The sequence below is a fragment of the Salmo salar genome, chromosome ssa13, assembly GCF_905237065.1.
Source record: "Salmo salar chromosome ssa13, Ssal_v3.1, whole genome shotgun sequence".
NCBI classification, from domain to species: domain Eukaryota; kingdom Metazoa; phylum Chordata; class Actinopteri; order Salmoniformes; family Salmonidae; genus Salmo; species Salmo salar.
Genome location: NC_059454.1, coordinates 33,094,072 through 33,114,384, shown reverse-complemented (window position 1 = coordinate 33,114,384; position 20,313 = coordinate 33,094,072). Strand labels below are relative to the sequence as shown.

The window sequence follows — 20,313 nt, the reverse complement described above, 5'->3', positions numbered from 1 at the left end:
TGTGTTAGTCCTAGAAATCAGCTCTGTATTGACATGGATGGCAGCCTCTGACCTCATCGGTGACTGACAATAACACTGCAAATACACGATGTCGAATTGGTCAGACCAGCATTGAATAGTCCTTACCACAGGTACTTCCTTTTTGGGTTTCTGCCTATAGGAAGAGAGGAGCAGGGTGGAGGCGTGATCTGATTTGCCGAAAGAAGGGAGGGCAGGGAAGGGCCTTGTAACCGTCCTGGAAGGGAGAGTAGCATTGGTAGAGTTTTTGAAGTGCGAGCGGCGCAGGCGTTGTGTTAAAACTTCGCTAGTGTTTTCTTCAGATTTCCTTTATTAAAGTCCCCAGCTACAATAAATGCGGAACCAGGATATGTATTTTCCAGTTTGCACAAAGTCCAGTGTAGTTCCTTTAGAGCCGTCTGTAACAATGTATTTGAGAAAAAACAAGTGCTCATTGTGCAAATGTATTTGTTTTCAGTACATTTTGGAGACTAAATATAGTTTACATATTGTCAACAATCTATGCAACCCCGTCTGTTTTGCCCCATAGTTGTGCACCCGTTGGTTTTGTTGCTAAACAACCACCCCGTCTATTGAGAACAACATTATGCTGTCACTCAGTTGAATAACTCCCCCTTTACATTTTGGATCCTCATATGGCCTCATTTGAAAATAAACTGATATGTATTATTTACCATTGGCTTGGAGCATTTTGCCACTCACTGTCTCCCTGGCCCAGCATTAGCAGTATACTGTGGCAGTATACTGTGGCAGTATACTGTGCAGCTGTGGCAGTATACTGTGGCAGTATACTGTGGCAGTATGTGTTCCATAGAGGCCTTTGGTATACTGTACCTGTGTTGCGTAACGTTATTGAATCCTGGTGCTGATGTGAACGGTAGCTGCTCCTCCTTTAGCATTCCAAACACAGCATCATCGGTGTGCTCCAAACTGTAAACACTCCACATCTAGGTGGTGTGGGCAGCTCTGCTCTCGCTTCATTCCACTTCATCATCAGAGAGAGATTAATGAATTGATGAGTTCAGGTCTGAGCGTAGGTGTGCTCCGATCCGTCATTCCACTATGAGTTATTAGATGAATAAAGGAAACATGTTTTTTGTCCCTGATAAAAAATACATTTATAATAATTTGAAGGCCTCTCCCTTATGGCTCTTCTCTCTCTTTCGCTTTCTCATTAACACATACATAATCCTAACAGAGTGGAAAATACCTGAGTCATGATCTTTTCATACGCTCAGGTTAATACAGTAGAGCCAAAAGAAAGTGCACACGCACACAGTTATATACACACAGTCACTCCCTAGGTGCCTGCTTCCCTGCCATGGCTGAGCCACAGGGAACCGCAGTCCACTCAGCAGCCTTTTGTCTTAATAACTAATTTCACCCCTGTGTAGATTCCACTGTGCCATAGGCACACACACTGATGCCCTCTCCCTTCCTCCTATCCATCTCCCAATTTCCCTCCCCTCTCCATCCCTCCATCTTTCCTTCCCCCTGACTCTGCTCTCATGGTGGGATTAACACAGGGCTCATATACAACACTGCAGATGATCCTAAGTGTGTGTCACCTCCCAAGTTGATGCTCGTACAGTAGCAGATTCTGAGCAACTTAATGCACAGTGCGTACAGTACCTCACCTAGCTAATTGGTCATTTGAGTAATGACAAATGATTCCTCTTCAGACCAATGGATGGACCCATCGAGTGACCCCGATCAATGGCGCTCAGTGGAGGGAGGCTCCTTTCAGCCCCCTTCACCCTACTGTCCTGCCATTCCCTGATTGATCCATTGATTAGCCAGCCGTTTCTCTTGCCTGGCTGTGCCAGCCTTGGAGATGATATTGTGTGGGACTGTAGATAGTATTGTGTGGGACTGTAGATGGTATTGTGTGGGACTGTAGATGGTATTGTGTGGGACTGTAGATGGTATTGTGTGGGACTGTAGATGGTATTGTGTGGGACTGTAGATGGTATTGTGTGGGACTGTAGATGGTATTGTGTGGGACTGTAGATGGTATTGTGTGGGACTGTAGATGGTCTTGTGTGGGACTGTAGATGGTATTGTGTGGGACTGTAGATGGTCTTGTGTGGGACTGTAGATGGTATTGTGTGGGACTGTAGATGGTATTGTGTGGGACTGTAGATGGTATTGTGTGGGACTGTAGATGGTCTTGTGTGGGACTGTAGATGGTATTGTGTGGGACTGTAGATGGTATTGTGTGGGACTGTAGATGGTATTGTGTGGGACTGTAGATGGTATTGTGTGGGACTGTAGATGGTATTGTGTGGGACTGTAGATAGTATTGTGTGGGACTGTAGATGGTATTGTGTGGGACTGTAGATGGTATTGTGTGGGACTGTAGATGGTCTTGTGTGGGACTGTAGATGGTATTGTGTGGGACTGTAGATGGTATTGTGTGGGACTGTAGATGGTATTGTGTGGGACTGTAGATGGTATTGTGTGGGACTGTAGATGGTATTGTGTGGGACTGTAGATGGTATTGTGTGGGACTGTAGATGGTATTGTGTGGGACTGTAGATGGTATTGTGTGGGACTGTAGATGGTATTGTGTGGGACTGTAGATGGTATTGTGTGGGACTGTAGATGGTATTGTGTGGGACTGTAGATGGTATTGTGTGGGACTGTAGATGGTATTGTGTGGGACTGTAGATGGTATTGTGTGGGACTGTAGATGGTATTGTGTGGGACTGTAGATGGTATTGTGTGGGACTGTAGATGGTATTGTGTGGGACTGTAGATGGTATTGTGTGGGACTGTAGATGGTATTGTGTGGGACTGTAGATGGTATTGTGTGGGACTGTAGATGGTATTGTGTGGGACTGTAGATGGTATTGTGTGGGACTGTAGATGGTATTGTGTGGGACTGTAGATGGTATTGTGTGGGACTGTAGATGGTATTGTGTGGGACTTTCTAATGCCTGTCTCCCTCCCTCCCCCATACACTTAAATTACATTTCATTTAATGTATTGACGTTTATTTCAGTGCTGTAGTCAACTGTACAGTATGTGAACTCTATGGGGGAGGAGAGTCAAAGTTCTTGACACCCCAGAGGAATTGACCCCTTCTTTTCGCAATGACAGCATCTGGGCAGGTAGATCAATAACCAACCATATGTTGCGTCTTAGTCCCGTTTTATTGTGTTGGATTTAACCTAAAAGCCCTCCAACACTAAGAGGCTGCGTTAGAGTTCCATTGATTGTATGGAGAAAACCACTACCTCCATTGAATGAATCATTGTGTTATCCAATTCCTTGTCTGCAGCTAAGCCTGGCGTTATGGCGACGTTGAGACCATGTCGGTAGGATCATTGTGATGTATGTCATTCTAACCTGACCTTCCGCTCTCTCTGTTACAGGGCAGTAATGTGATGGAGGATCAGGACCTCAGGGAGATAGGCATCACAGACCCAGGACATCGGAGGAAGATCCTGCATGCAGCTCGATCCCTACCTAAGGTTCCCCCATGGCCCCCTTGCAGCATTATAGCGCTACTAGTTAGTGTGACTGGCCCTGACTGTGTGAAGTGATCATTGTGTGACTGTGAGTCTCCCCCTGCAGGTGAAGGCCCTGGGCTGCGACGGCAGCAACTCTCTGTCCTCCTGGCTGGACCTCCTGGGCCTGCAGGAGTACCAACACAGCTTCCTGTCCAGCGGATACCGTAGCCTCGACTGTGTCAAGAACTTGTGGGAACTGGAGATTGTCAACGTGAGTGTGTCTCTCTGAAATGTAGTTTGAGCGAGAACATTTCGAAGTAGCTATTTAATTCAATAGTTAATATGTGCCAAATGGCAACATGCTCTATGGTTGTTTTTACTTGTGTCTCTCCAGGTGCTGAAGATCTCCCTGCTGGGACACAGGAAACGGATCATCGCCTCGCTGGCAGAGCAGCCTTATGAGGAACCTCCTGTCAAGCCCCCCCGCCTGTCCCAGATCAGGTGTCAGGACCTGGTATCCCAGACCTCCTCTCCCATCAGTCACATGGACTCCTATACGGGCCACTCCATGGACCCCATCCTGCCCCTGGGGGAGCCTGGGGGGAGGAAGGGGCCTGACCCCGAATACGATGTGTCCCCCCACCGTTCCCGCAGTGAACGACACCGATCACATGAGAGGTATGAGGAGCGGCATCGTGAGCCTCGTCTGACCCTGCGACCCCCCAGCCTGGCAGCACCCTACACACCTGTACAGAACTGGCACCACCAGCCTGAGAAGCTCATATTTGAATCCTGTGGATATGAAGCCAATGTAAGGGCTCTCTTCCTGTTGTAACTCACTAATGGCTTTCTTTAATACAGATGGTGTCCCACTCTCTGTACTACTATATTAATGTCCTGCTCTCTCCTCTCTCCAGTACCTGGGATCTATGCTCATCAAGGAGCTACGGGGGACCGATTCCACCCAGGATGCCTGTGCCAAAATGAGGGTAGGTCTAGCCTCTGTTTCTCCAGAGAGACTGTTATCTAACATTTCAGCTTATATCTGTTGATTTTTCTCCCCTTTGTTGCAACTTGTATTGTCTTAAATCTGATTCATTGTACCAGCTGTTGCTCTTCATTGGGACCTGCGCTTTCCTGATTACAAGGACCCAAGTTAATGTTCTCCTTTTCATGCTATACATCTCTGTCTCTCAGAGGTCAACAGAGCAGATGAAGAAGGTCCCCACCATCGTCCTCTCCATCACCTATAAAGGGGTGAAGTTCATTGACGCGGCCAATAAGGTTGGTTGGCGGGGTGCCCCCTTTTCACCTTAGGCCTGATCCATACAGTGATATCTGGCAACTAGACAGATGAGTCTCTCTCATACACACACCCCAGCCATGGAGGCTAGACACCAGAGGAAGCAGCCCAGTATCACACCTCACCTGTCACATTGATCCAGCCCAACCCTCTCTCTCCTACTAAATTTCACCCCTGTCTATTAAGTGAGTCATAGACATGACAGATAGTCCTTTAATAGGGCAGTAGGTCGAGGTTGAAGGTTGAACTTGTTAGGTGTCATATTAACCATTTTTTCCCATGATGGAGATGTGAAAGTGGTTGGTGTTATTGCCGCTGTGACTCCACATTAATCTTGGTTCCTCCTCCAAATACAGAACATCATTGCAGAACATGAAATCCGGAACATCTCGTGCGCGGCCCAGGACCCAGAGGATCTGTGCACGTTTGCCTACATCACCAAGGACCTGCAGACCAACCACCACTACTGCCATGTGTTCAGCACGGTGGACGTGGTGAGAATACCTGCTTACACATTAGCCCACTCATCTACTCTAGCCTGCCGTGACTTCATTGTATACTATGCTATTGGATTAGTTGCAGAATACATCCAACTTCAGACTGCTCATAATAGCTCTACTGCTGAAATATTGCCCTGCGGTGTGACAATTCCATGCAGAGACACTGTTGCCCTGTCCTGTCCACAGAGCATAGTTCCTCCCTGATATCCTCTCTTTTGTCCTCATATGGGATACTTCCCAGCCACCGTCTTCAATCCTCAGAGGAGATGTGACTGACTGGCAGCAGCACTGCATCACTGTCATCTTTACTTTCTCGACCCGCTTACGTCACTGTGAGGTTTCTCACTTTGGCAACGCTGATGGCCTTCATTCCCCACCACACCATTCATTCATGATAACTGATTATCTGTCTAAACTCTAAGGCTTCTCAAATATAATACCGCAGGGGTCATCGAAAGCCACCGACTGACTACTAGAGTCTGGTCACATAGAAATACAATTCATAGAATGACCATCCCCATTCAAGTCAATGGGTGTTTGTTTATGGCTGGTTCCACCTTTCTGACATGTCTGCTGATGACTATCTGAGGTGGGGGAGTATAATAACCCTGAGATGTGATCAAAGCTTTTAAACAGTAATGACCAGGCTGCTACTGGACTCCACAGGCTCATTTTTCACCAGCCCACACAGTAGTACAGATCCCAGATCAGATCAAAGGATATAAACAGAAATACATTTCCTCAGAGACACACAGGAATAAGCGGTGTTTCTGTTTTTCTTAGGGTGGAGTTGTTTTGTCACTTAACTTTACAAGACTGGGTTTGGTGTTTAATTATGTCTCACTTGAGTGGGTTGAGCTGCCCAGTGGGTGCTGTATGTGTCAGAGGAAGCCAATCAAATCAAGGACTTTTGGGGTGTACAAATAAACACACACAGACCCCTCCAATGCTTTGGTCTCAGTCTCTGGTCCTGAGTGTCCTGAGTGTGTGGTCACCTTCACCTGGTCCTATCCACTAATTAGAATGTGTGTTTTAATGTGATGCGGCGCCAGCCCCCGTTGGTTTGCAGTAGCAGGTGTTTGCAGCCAGGGAACAGCTTGCTGTCTCGCTACACTTCCTCTCTACCTGACAGCTCTGCCTGCCATTGAGTTGGGTCTGTTTACAAAGTGGTGCAGGCAAATAAACATAACAAATGAAGTCATAGATTCCATTGTCTGACTAAGAGCATCTCTCCTGGAAGTTACTCTTCACTTCTCCACTTCAATCTGAGTGATGCAGCAGCGTTCATATTCAGGAGCACTGATGTCTGTGTGTCTGTTGATATGAGAGAGCGGAGGAGGGAGTAGAATACTGAGTAGGATTCTACGTTCTGTCTCCACCCCCTCTGGTAGAACCTGACCTATGAAATCATCCTGACGCTGGGACAGGCATTTGAGGTGGCCTATCAGTTAGCTCTCCAGGCCCAGAGGACCAAACAACACCAGGGCATCCCAGCAGGCCCCGGGGCAGAGGTCATCGAGACCAAATCTAGCCGGCCCGTTCCCAAACCACGGGGTGGCGTAAGAAAATCAGGGGTGAGTTTGTCACATGCGGACACACACAATTCTCTTCTGATTTGGACAGGAAACAAACAAGTCATTTATCAAAATGATCCTGCAGCTCCTCACATCATTGTGAAAATCTGCCAGTAGCATTAAAACATTAAGGAATGGATTGCCACTGAACACATGCGGCTGGTGGTACCTTAATTGGGGAGGACGGGCTCATTGTAATTGCTGGAACGGAATAAATTGAATGGTATGAAACACATGGTTTCCATTCATTTGATACAGGTAACTGCCAAAATAAAGGGAACACCAACATAAAGTGTCTTAATAGGATGTTGGGCACCACGAGCCAGAACAGCTTCAATGCACCTCAACATACATTCTACAAGGGTCTTGAACTCGATTGGAGGAGATGCCACACCATCTCTTTCACGAGAAATTCCATCATTTGGTGTTTTGTCTCAGGCGCCGCTCCAGAATCTCTCATAAGTGTTCAATTGGGTTGATCTGGTGACTGAGACACACACCACACTTTAAACCCCGTTTGCTCCTTTGAGACCCCTCTTTCAAAGTCACTGAGATCTCTTCTTCTAGCCATGGTAGCCAAAATAATGGGCAACGGGCATTTTTATATATGACCCTAAGCATGATGGGATGTTTTAATTGCTTAATTATTTCAGGAATCACACCTGTGTGGAAGCACCTGCTTTCATTTGACTTTGTATCCCTCATTTACTCAAGTGTTTCTTTATTTTGGCAGCTACCTGTACCATTCAATTCACTAGATCCCAGCCACTATTATGAGCTGTCCTGCTCTCACCAGCCTCCTGTGCCACTGAATGATAATGTGATGATCACAGGGCTGCTTGGACTATTTATTATATATAACAAACAGAAGGTGTGTTCATACACAATCCTTTCCCTTAGGAAAATTGTGTGATTTTGGCATAGCATGAAAGCAACACAATGACGAACACCCCTAAAAACAAGCAACCACACCGTCGTCATAGCTGTGCTTTGGGATTAATAGCTATATACTGACGCTATTAGCAGAGGGGTTTCATTATGTAAAGCCTTTCTCTGCAGGAGGTATCAAATGACAGGTACCACTCCCATCCCTCCCATCGGTACACATACCTGAAATCAGCATATCTCATGTCCCCCAGTTACTGGGCTAAGCAGGGTGTTGTGATAATCTGTCCCTTCTTCCTGTTCTGTTTCAGTCCTCCCCATTCTGTTGTTCCACCCTCCCTGGCCTTCTCTTATTTCTTCTCTCTCTTGTCCTTTCACTTCCCCTGTGTTAATGTCTGTCTCTCGCTCTCTTCCTGTCTGTCCTGTCTGTCTCTCCCAGGACTCTCCCCCCTGCTGGACAGTCGCTCCTGCTGTTACTGTCTCACCTGCACCACCCACCGTCCCTCCTTCCTCCCACTGCACCACTCTGCCAGCCCTGTTGCCCAGGTGCTGTTCTCTCCCTCTCTCCTCATCCTTTCTCCCCTTCCTCATCCTTCGATCATCCACCCTTTCTACATAATTGTATGTGTTACTGCCTTGGCTTGATCGATTCCCCTATTACCAATCCTTTACCAAAAACTCACGTTTCTCTCCTCCCCTTCAATCCATCCACATTACTCCTTTGTCTCTCCTCTTCACGCCTCATTTCTTCTCTATTTTTGTCTCAATGGGGTTCTCAACCTGGAGTCACATGATTTTCTTTCTTTCAAAAGATGACGTCATGTTGAGACACCATCAACTCTCTGTTGGTTACTGTGTTGTTCTTTACTGGACCCCTTGATAGTTGTAAAGCCCTTGGGCGCCCCCTACTGGTATGAACATTCCAGGTTGGGAATCACACTTGATTTGCTGATGTGATGTGGTATATCTTGGTCCTCACTGGTTCCTCTGTTAAGGTTTTCTTACTCACACTTAGTACATTTTACTGTGCTTCAATGAGTCATCAGTTCCTGTCATGATCTCTCTGTTTGCACAACATGTTCAGGCACAATAAACTGTTGTAGCGGTATTGTTAGAGAGGGGTAAAGATAGATTTTGTTTGGGCGCCAGGCAGGCTCCGTGCAGGATTTCACCACACCGTGATCTTAGAATGACTAACATGTAATTCAGCACACTAATTGCATTTATTTGTCTGTTGACTCTCTCACCCTAAAGTGTCAAATCCTGTATCTGAGCCCCCTCTGTGTCCTACCCCACCAGGTGGACCCGTTGGAGCTGGAAGTGGACTCCCAGTCCCAGAGCAGCACCACGTGGCTGGTGGACCCTGTCCCTAAAGACTCCAAGAGGACCATCAGCACTAAGTACGAGACCACCATATTCTGAGTGGACCTGACACCTCTCCTGCCCTCTCCCCTTTGACCCTGAGCTTGACCTTCTGACTTACTGTACCTTTCCTCCTCCTCCTTCTGTGTGCCTTTCACTGTGACTCTGCATCCTGCCTCTTTCTCTGGGCCAGAACCCTCCTGCCTGCCCTCCTCTGCCTCCACCTCCTCTCCTCTGTCTGCTGAAAGACTCAACTTCTCTCCTTCCCCTGGTCTGTTATTCAGTCTACCATTATGAGACCTGCCTCTTCTGTCCTTGCCTCGCCACTGCCTCTCCCCCTGACCACAGATCTGTTTGTGGGGACTAACTGGACAACCTCCTGGACTACACCCTGGTCCCTGCTCCTTTTCGCTGTGTTAAACTGCTGACTCCTCTGGGCCCTGAATCATTGCTCTGTGATCATCGTACAGTATGTTCCTAGGCATTTGGTTCCCCTTGCCTCTGTGAAGCATGATACTCTACCTTGTCCTTCCACTTCCCTCACATTGACACTGTTTGTTCTGCTTAACCTGTTTTAATGTATGGTGCTGTTATTCAGTACCCTAGCTATGATGTGTGTAGGACAGCTAATGTAATCCACAAATCCAGTCTGATTAAGTTTGTTCAGTGGCTGCTATCTCCATTCTACCTACCTACCTCCCCACTCCTCACCATTCCTCTTTCCCTCTTACAAACTACTATCCCCCAAACTCTCTTAGGACAATCCTTCATTTTTCTCTCCATCTATCCCTCCTTTCTTTTTCCTTTCTTTTATTAATCAATCTTGTTTTCTCCTCTGGGTGCTTTTACTGCGCTACCAGGCGACGGCCACTGTGAGGTGCTCTTGAAGAACTTTCCCCTTCCTTGTTTTCTGAACTTTAAACTCCTGACTCCAGTGCTCAGAAAAAGAAAAAAAATATTCTCTACAGCGAAGGATCACATACCTGGATGAACATTGTTTCCAAAAGATCTGTGAGAGACTCCCTGTTCCATTGTTGTAGTTCTATGCACATTAGTAGGAACATTGCCTGTTTCTCTGCAAGGGGATGGAAGACCACTCTGGACTAAACCCTAAGCCCAACCTAGGATTGGTCCATTTGGGTTAACAGAGGGAAGGGCATGTTGATGCGTATCCTGTCTGATTTATTTTCAGTCTTTGTGTCGGTTTCCCATACTTAATCGGAGTCTGGGAAACTGGCACTCTGTGTTATGCTGCCAAAGTAGTCTAGAGTCCAGCACTGTGATAGGAGGAGATCTCTACTGGTAACTAATGGAGTTAACATTGATGGGGGATAGATAGGACACAGAGGTTCAAACAGATCATAGTGTCCTACATAGATGTCCTCACTGTTATAGACAGCAATGTGGGAAATCAATCTGAGCATGCCTTGCTCTTTGACTGAGAATTTGATATCTAGTGCAATCCTTATTTGGAGTGTCATGAAACATTTGTGAATGCTTGGATGCTGGGGAAATATGTGCGTCAAAGATGATATGACGAGAACTTAAATTGACTGTTTATTCAATAGATTATGAGCCAAAATGCATGAATTCTGCTCTAGCCACCAGTAATAGACTTGGGTGACGGTTTCAGTCTAATTAGCCAGCCTAGCCGGTAGATCCGTCAATATAGGGCTGATCGGTTATATTAACCTTAATGAGGAGGGGAGCTCATCAAATCTCTCACTGGAGACGAGTGGTTAGGTGAAATGCGTCAAAAGAATAAACTGCTGTACCATCCATCTTTCCTAATCCAAGCATGTCTTAATGGACTGAAAGATGAAGGCATAACCTTGTCAAGGCACGTTCTGTTTAGTTGGCATCTAATCCATCCACTGTGGTTAAAAAGAGGCTGATGTATAAAGATTAAGAGTACAGCATTACATAATGTTGCTATACTTTCGGTATAGTGCATTCAGTGTTTTTTCATTTGAAATCAAGTCACTCTGCATCGATCTAAATTTCTATCTCATCGCCATATTCCAAATAGTGCCAAGATGTAATCAACCCAATGTCTGTTGAAAGTAAACAGTGAAATAGGGGACTTTCCTTCTTTCCCTTTCATTTTCACTACTCATACAGTTTCTCCTTTGTGTTCATCATGTTGTCATTAATGACTGTCTGTGTTTCTTTTACTATTCACCCTGCCTCAGTCGATATTCAGTGCTAACGTGGAAGCAGAATTTAATCATTATCTAGAAAAATCTGTTTTTTTATATCTACGCCATTTTGTTTTCAGTTGGCTCAGTTATGTTTTTACATTATTTTAACCCCAGTGCTGTGTTGGTGTGTGTCTCCCTTCCCATGTAGCTGACTACCATGACCAGACACCCAGCCAGAGTGAGAGGTCAGGGGTGACCCATACCCATGGGGTTATGTTGTGGGGCAGGATGCATTTTTGGAACCATGAGAAAGGCCACTTTCCATGCACCCTTCCTACCAGTACCACTGGAGATATGCTTGCATACACCAGGAAGGCCCTACCTCCTCTCTGACACCCCTGGCCCTCTCCTCATGCTCCACTCCTTCTCACCTCCACTGTGGTGTTCAGCTCCAGGGGTCAGCGCTGTAGCTCTGTATCACACAGACAGGAAGTCAGCCCCCAAGCAGTAGGCCCAAACAACCAATATCCTCACTGCATCCACTTACTTACACTGGAAAATGGACTCAATATGTCAAAGCTTGGTCAGTTATCCAGAGACTGAAAGGTGGGTGTTTGTTTGGTAGGCATCTCTCCTTCAATGTGAAGCACTCGACTTTAACATCCCTCCTTTTCATTTTTTTTTTTTTTTTTTTTTACAAATGAAAACATGTTTATCCTTGACAGGCCAGTGAATGCTGTTCAGACAGTGTATTTTATCTATGGGGGTTTGAGAGTGTCATGTTCCCAGATGTTGTTTTTCCCTGACATTTTGTGACTTGTGTATCCGTTCCATGAGAGTTGAAGATGGATGCTTCTCTTGATCGATCCCTCAGAGGGGCCTTTCCCATACCCTTATATGTGTCTTCGCTGAGGGCTACGCTAAGCTACGGTTTACTCTGACAGGGAATTTTATTAAGGTACAGACAGTAGTAATCAACATAAAAATATATTTTGGAGAAAAGAAGTAGAGATCTACCTGGATATCTCAGTGGGAAATGGGAGACAGATTTAGATAAAGGAATGCATTAAAGTTGTCCTCGGTATGCTATACTCACTAGGGTACGACTGGGTAGAATAATTACAATGCGAGATGCAGCAGTACACTCACAGGCTTTCTCATGTCCATCCATTCAAGCACCGGGTCAGTTACATCAAAGCATCGCTTTATCTTCCTTTTGTCATTCATAACATACAGAAGTGTGATAGTTAATGTAATAGTGTACAGGAGGAATAATCTGACATGGATGAAGTTTGGAGGGCTGTTCAACTGACACTACAGCAACTTTTAAAAACAGGGGGAGTGTCTTTTTGTATGTTTAAACTGTTCAGTTACTGGAAACTATAGGACCTGTTAGGAGGTACTGTGATGCCATTTTATTCCCCCTGATTCCATTTGATTCATTTTAAACTAGTCAATCCAGAAAACCAGTCCTGTAAGATTGTAGGTACAATATGGTACACAGTGTTTTCTAGCCATATGGTATCTCTCCTGGTACGTTGACTGTTTTGGGTACTCTGTGGTCAGCTGGAGTGTTGAGCCTCTGTGGGTACATAGACTAGCTATATGGTACTCACTCTATATGATACAGCTGTCTTTAGCTGGTTGATGTGAGCACCTGCAGCCATCAACCTGGTCCTGTCTCCGCGTTTGCACATAAGGATCATGGGTAGTACAATGGGACTATTCTGATGATATTGATGAAGACTATGATAACAATGATATTGGATTGTAAATTAATCTCTAGCAGTCTGTATTTTGATACTTGAATGATTTTGTTTTTATAGATATCTATATATATGTATGTACGTATGGAATTGTTTTGCCACATTTGTCGAAAAAGGACTGTCTTATTAAGTTCTACATATCATGATACTGTTAGGTTCTAATTTTTAGTAAATAACTCACGGACACTAGAGAAGCTTAACCAAGTTTAATTCTTCCCAAAGGGTTGATACAGCTGTAATTCAGACACCGACATGGCTTCCCCAGTGGTAGTATTCATACCCCACTTCGGGTGGTCTCCTTATCGCTAAACATTGCATCATTCTTGCTAAGCAGGGAACTAAGTGATATGAGCCTTCAACGGTTTCTCCCCTTATCAGTACTGCCACATGAAATCGTGTTCCCTGCACTCAGCCCCCCCCCCCCCCCAAGCTTCTTTATGGCACTCCTCTTTAGTACCTAATGTTCCTATACTTCTGAGTATAACAATGTTCAAAGTTTCACCCTGATTCCAACAATACCCAACGATCTGAAAACAGGCTGAGAGAAAGAACTCAGAGGGACATCACTACAGAAACAAAGAAAAAAGATTGTAAATGACCTTGGGCTTCCAGTCCTTTTTTTATGATTATTATTTTTCAGAATTGTACAACTAATAAATGAAGAAATGATGAACCAGATTCCTCTGGTCTTTTTTTCTATGTACTTGACAATCATTCAGCCATGAAGAATTTCATACTGTTCTTAGTACTATAGGCTCTGATTAAATGTGTGTAGTCACAAGACAGAGAAAAGGTAATGATGACAGTATGATGAACCAACATGATCACGTCTTAGCATGCAAGGTTACCTGACAGGCTTGGTGTTGCATCTACTGACACATTCAATTTGATATTCAGACAGTTACCAAAGTGAAATCCCCATTGGACTTCAGTGGTTAATGTTTACTGAAGAATCTAGAAGAAAAAGAAACACACACCTATTAAGGCGAGGTGCTGGCTAGCGGAGTAGAAAACTAAAAAATAAGGGAGAGCCGCACACTCTAGGAGCTCAGATGCAAAAATGTAATATCCAACGTTTCGACAGCCAAGCTGTCTTCATCAGGGTATGATCACAAACACTGTGAGATGACTCGTTTATATAGTGTCAAAAGACACACAGGTGTCTGTAATCATGGCCAAGTGTGGCCTAATATCATTGGTTAATTCTCAAATATAAAAATGGCATACAAAGAACAGCATACAAAAAAAACAAATGGATAGCATACGATCATAGATTCATTTTAAACTACACAAGCTTACAAACAATTTGACTTTGCCATTGTAATTGTTTGTAAGCTTGTGTAGTCTAAAATGAATCTATGATCGGGTGTCAAACCTGTAAGAGCTTGTATGTGAAGGGGAAAGGCAAACCAGTGACTGTGATGAAGGGTGGGCGTTAGTTTTGCATCGCCCTGAGTGGGCAGAGCTTGCACATTTTAGACCATCTATTGGTTCTTAAGTGAAATCTCCACCTATCCGGCGCACTGCAATGCAAAACGAGAGTGCCGGTATTTTTCGAGATAAAGCTCAATCAATTAAATGTATTTATGAAGCCCTTTTTACATAAGCCGATGTCACAAAGTGCTGTACAGAAACCAAGCCTAAATCCCAAACAGCAAGCAATGCAGATGTAGAAGCACAGGACAAACTCCCTAGAAATGCCAGAACCTAGGAAGAAACCTAGAGGAACCAGGCTCTGATGGGTGGCCAGTATTCCTCTGGCTGTGCCGGGTGGAGATTATAACAAAACGTGGCCAAGATGTTCAAACATTCATAGATGACCAGCAGGGTCAAATAATAATAATCACAGTGGTTGCAACAGGTCAGCACCTCATGAGTAAATGTCAGTTGGCTTTTCATAGCCAATCATTCAGAGTTAGAGACAGCAGGTGCGGTAGAGAGAGAGAGAGTCCAAAACAGCAGGTCCAGGACAAGGTAGCACGTCCAGTGAACAGGTCAGGGTTCCATAGCCACAGGCATAACAGTTGAAACTGGAGCAGCAGCATGACCAGGTAGACTGGGGACAGCAAGGAGTCATCAGGCCAGGTAGTCCTGAGGCATGGTCCTAGGGCTCAGGTCCTCTGAGAAGAGAGCGAAAAGGAGAGAGAATTAGAGGGAGCATACTTAAAATCACACAGGACATCGGATAAGACAGGATAAATACTCCAGATATAACAGACTGACCCTAGCCCCCGACACAAACTATTGCAGAATACATACTGGAGGCTGAGACAGGAGGGGTCGGGAGACACTGTGGCCCTGTCCGACGATACCCCCGGACAGGGCCAAACAGGCAGGATATAACACCACCCACTTTGCCAAAGCACAGCCCCCACACCACTAGAGGGATATCTTCAACCACCAACCTACTACCCTGAGACAAGGCCAAGTATAGCCCACGAAGATCTCCCCCACGGCACGAACCCGAGGGGGGCGCCAACCCGACAGGAAGATCACGTCAGTGATTCAACCCACTCAAGTGACGCACCCCTCCTAGGGACAGCATGGAAGAGCACCAGTAAGCCAGTGACTCAGCCCCTGTAATAGGGTTAGAGGCAGAGAATGCCAGTGGGGAGAGGGGACCTTTCCGTTCACCTTCACACCCCTGGGCCAGACTACACTCAATCATAGAACCTACTGAAGAGATGAGTCTGTAATAAAGACTTAAAGGTCAAGACCGAGTCTGCGTCTCTCACATGGATAAGCAGACCATTCCATAAAAATGAAACTCTATAGGAGAAAGCCCTGCCTCCAGCCGTTTGCTTAGAAATTCTAGGGACAGCAAGGAGGCCTGCGTCTTGTGACCGTAGCGTAAGTGTAGGTATGTACAGCAGGACCAAATTGGAAAGATAGGTAGGAGCAAGCCCATGTAATGTTTTGTACGTAGGGTAGCAGTAAAACCTTAATCAGCCCTAGCCTTAACAGGAAGCCAGTGTAGCGAGGCTAGCACTGGAGTGATATGATCAAATTTTGGGGTTCTAGTCAAGATTCTAGCAGCCGTGATTAGCACTAACTGAAGTTTATTTAGTGCTTTATCCGGGTAGCCGGAAAGTAGAGCATTGCAGTAGTCTAATCTAGAAGTGACAAAAGCATGAATACATTTTTCTGCATCATTTTTGGACAGAAAGTTTCTGATTTTTGCACTGTTACGAATGTGGAAAAAAGCTGTCCTTGAAACATTCTTGATATGTTCGTCAAAAGAGAGATCAGGGTCCAGAGTAACGGCAAGGTCCATCACAGTTTTATTTGAGATGACTGTACAACCATCAAGATTAATTGTCAGATTCAACAGAAGATCTCTTTGTTTCTTGGGACCTAGAACAAGCATCTCTATTTTGTCCGAGTTTAAAAGTAAAACATTTGCCGCCATCCACTTCCTTATGTCTGAAACACAGGCTTCCAGGGAGGGCAATTTTGGGGCTTCACCATGTTTCATCGAAATGTACAGCTGTGTATTGTCTGCATCGCAGTGAAAGTTAACATTATGTTTCCAAATGACACCACCAAGAGGTAAAATATATAGTGAAAACAATAGTGGTCCTAAAACGGAACCTTGAGGAACACCAAAATGTACAGTTGATTTGTCAGAGGACAAACAATCCACAGAGACAAACTGATATCTTTCCGACAGATAAGATCTAAACCAGGCTAGAACTTGTCCGTGTAGACCAATTTGGGTTTCCAATCTCTCCAAAAGAATGTGGTATCAAAAGTAGCACTAAAGTCTAGGAGCACGAGGACAGATGCAGAGCCTTGGTCTGACACCATTCAGATGTAATTTACCACCTTCACGGGTGCAGTCTCAGTGCTATGATGGGGTCTAAAACCAGACTGAAGCGTTTCGCATTCATTGTTTGTCTTCAGGAAGGCAGTGAGTTGCTGCGCAACAGCTTTTTCTAACATTTTTGAGAGGAATGGGAGATTCGATATAGGCAGATAGTTTTTTTTATATTTTCTGGGTCAAGGTTTGGCTTTTTCAAGAGAGGCTTTATTACTGCCACTTTTAGTGAGTTTGGTACAAATCCAGTGGATAGGGAGCCGTTTATTATGTTCAACATAGCAGGGCCAAGCACAGGAAGCGGCTCTTTCAGTAGTTTAGTTAAAATAGGGTCCAGTATGCGGCTTGAAGGTTTAGAGGCCTTGATTATTTTCATCAATGTGTCTAGAGATATAGTATTAAAAAACTCGAGTGTCTCCCTTGATCCTAGGTCCTGGCAGTGTTGTACAGACTCAGGACAACTGAGCTGTGGGGAAATACGCAGATTTAAAGAGGAGTCCGTAATTTGCTTTCTAATGATCATGATCTTTTCGTCAAAGAAGTTCATGAATTTATCACTGCTGAAGTGAAAGCCATCCTCTCTTGGGGAATGCAGCTTTTTTTCGTTAGCTTTGCGACAGTATCAAAAATAAATGTAGGATTGTTTTTATTCTCCTCAATTAAGTTGGAAAAATAGGATGATCGAGCAGCAATGAGGGCTCTTCGATACTGCATGGTACTGTCTTTCCAAGCTAGTCGGAAGACTACCAGTTTGATGTAGCCCCATTTCCATTCCAATTTTCTGGATGCTTGCTTCAGGGCCTCGGATATTTTCTGTACACCAGGGAGCTAGTTTCTTATGACAAGAGCATATGACTGCATCTAGGGTATTACGCAAAGTTAAATTTAGATCCTCAGTTAGGTGGTTAACCGATGTTTGTACTCTGACGTCCTTGGGTAGGCGGAGGGAGTCTGGAAGTGCATCTAGGAATCTTTGGGTTGTCCGAGAATTTATAGCACGGCTTTTGATGATCCCTGGTTGGGGTCTGAGCAGATTATTTGTTGCGATTTCAAATGTAATAAAATGGTGATCCGGTAGTCCAGGATTATGAGGACAGGACAAAACTAGGTCCAGAGTATGACTGGCAGTGAGTAGGTCCGGAGACGTTGGACAAAACCCAATGAGTCGATGATGGCTCCGAAAGCCTTTTGGAGTGGGTCTGTGGACTTTTCCATGTTAATATTAAAGTCACCAAAAATGTGAATATTATTTGCCATTACTACAAGGTCAGATAGGAACGCCTGTAAACGGTAGCTATAAAAAGTGATTGCGTAGACTGCATAGATTTCATGACTAGAAACTCAAAAGACGAAAACGCAGTCATTTTTTTGTATATTGAAATGTTCTATCGTGAATGTTAGCAACACCTCCGCCTTTGCTGGATGCGTGGGGGATATGGTCGCTAGTGTAACCAGGAGGAGAGGCCTCATTTAACACAGTAAATTCATCAGGCTTAAGACATGTTTCAGTCAGGCCAATCACATCAAGATTATGATCGGTGATTAGTTAATTGACTAACCGCCTTGGAAGTGAGGGATCAGCCCTATTTTTAGATGTGAGATATCACAATCTCTTTCAATAATAACAGGAATGGAGGAGGTCTTTATTCCAGTGAGATTGCTAAGGCGAACACCGCCATGTTTAGTTAAGCCCAACCTAGATCGAGGCACAGACAGTCTCAATGGGGATAGCTGAGCTGACCACTGACTATGCTAGTGGCAGACTCCACTAAGCTGGCAGGGTGGCTAACAGCCCGCTGCCTGGCCTGCACCCTATCTCAGTGTGGAGCTAGAGCCCTGTCTATGTTCATAGATAAGATGAGAGCACCCCTCCAGTCCGTCACTCCTCAGCAGGCCAGGCTTGGTCTTGTTTGTGGGTGACCCCCATAAAGAGGGCCAATTATCTACAAATGCTATCTTTTTTGGAGGGTCAGAAAACAGTTTTCAACCAGAGATTGAGTTGTGAGACTGCTGTAGATCTCATCACTCCCCCTAACTGGGAGGGAGCCAGAGACAATTACTCGATGCCGACACATCTTTCTAGCTGATTTACACACTGAAGCTATGTTGCACTACCGAGGTAAAGACAGTTTCAAGTTGGATATTCAACAGATATTCGCGCTTTCAAACCTCAATAGCTTTCAAACCACTTGAGCCACAGACTCCAAATAAGTGTCATGGTGTTGGAAAAATTGCGCACAACATTGCACAGGTCTTATTTTCATAATTTGGACATTAATTCGCTTTCCAAAGCTAATAAACATGTGGAAATGTGAGCAGCATTTTGTATTCCTAGTTGAATTAGTTAGGGAGCGTAAACAAAGTACAAAAAATGTTTTACATTCGAATTTCAATAGCTCCTTGGTCATGTGACCTACTTGACTCAAACAAGGTTCAGAATGTCCACTGAATACCCTTTTATATTGCACACCCTTTAGTTTGTCAATTTTCATCTCACAAGATTTTACATGAATTTTTCAGAATGTTGAATTTCAATAGCTCCTTGATCATGTGATCTAGAGACTTCAAATAAGGTTCAGAATGTCCACTCAGTGGGCCTACACATTGCACACCCTTTAGTTTGTGCATTTTCATCTCACTTGATTTTACATGAATTTTTCAAAATGTAAAATTTCAATAGCTCCTTGGTCATGTGACCTAGTGACTTCAATCAAGGTTCAGAATGTCCACTGACTACCCTTCTATATTGTGTAACAGTGTAAGTTCCATCCCTGTCTTCGCCCCAACCTGGGCTCGAACCAGGGACCCTTGCACACATCAACAACTGACACCCACGAAGCATCGTTACCCATCGCGCATCAAAAGCCGCGGCCCTTGCAACGCAAGGGGAAACCCTACTTCAAGTCTCAGAGCGAGTGACGTCACTGATTGAAATGTTATTAGCGCGCACCACCGCTAACTAACTAGCCATTTCACATCGGTTACAATTGCACACCCTTTAGTTTGGCCATTTTCATCTCACAAGATTTTACATGAATCAATAGCTCCTTGGTCATGTGACTTCAAGCAAGGTTCAGAATGTACACTCAGTGGGCATACACATTGCACACCCTTTAGTTTGTCCATTTTCATTTCACATGATTTTACATCAGGTCATGTGACCTAGTGACTTCAAACAAGGTTCAGAATGTCCACTCAGTGGGCCTACACATTGCACACCCTTTAGTTTGTCCATTTTCATCTCACAAGATTTTACATGAATTTTTCCAAATGTAAAAGTTCAATAGCTCCATGGCCATGTGACCTAATGACCTCAAACAAGGTTCAGAATGTCCACTGACTATGCCTTCATATCGCACACATATCTACTTTCATCTCATGCTATTAGACTTAAATCTGTAACCTTTGCAGGCCTTCATTTTACATGGGTGTTAAAAAAAATGTGGGGGGGAAGTTAACAAATGTCCCAGCCTCGCAATAACTATCTTTCAC

At 44.7% G+C, this 20,313-nt stretch overlaps 1 protein-coding gene across 5 annotated transcripts in view; it reads left to right on the top strand.

Annotated features, from left to right (window-relative positions):
* The window catches only part of LOC106566912 (ankyrin repeat and SAM domain-containing protein 1A), a 113,421-nt gene extending 99,739 nt beyond the window's left edge, over window positions 1-13,682 (top strand). For 4 of the 5 annotated variants that reach the window (XM_045693153.1, XM_014135506.2, XM_045693154.1 and 1 more), the window contains 10 exons: window positions 3,396-3,494; window positions 3,598-3,744; window positions 3,868-4,284; window positions 4,391-4,462; window positions 4,671-4,757; window positions 5,133-5,270; window positions 6,668-6,850; window positions 8,175-8,281; window positions 9,035-9,135; window positions 11,447-13,682. In XM_045693153.1, coding sequence (XP_045549109.1) covers window positions 3,396-3,494; window positions 3,598-3,744; window positions 3,868-4,284; window positions 4,391-4,462; window positions 4,671-4,757; window positions 5,133-5,270; window positions 6,668-6,850; window positions 8,175-8,281; window positions 9,035-9,135; window positions 11,447-11,631 — 1,536 coding nt within the window. In that variant the 3' untranslated portion in view covers window positions 11,632-13,682. The remainder of the gene's footprint in view (window positions 1-3,395; window positions 3,495-3,597; window positions 3,745-3,867; window positions 4,285-4,390; window positions 4,463-4,670; window positions 4,758-5,132; window positions 5,271-6,667; window positions 6,851-8,174; window positions 8,282-9,034; window positions 9,136-11,446) is intronic. The other variant, XM_045693156.1, reaches the window with a different exon arrangement.
* Window positions 13,683-20,313: the final 6,631 nt, after the last annotated feature.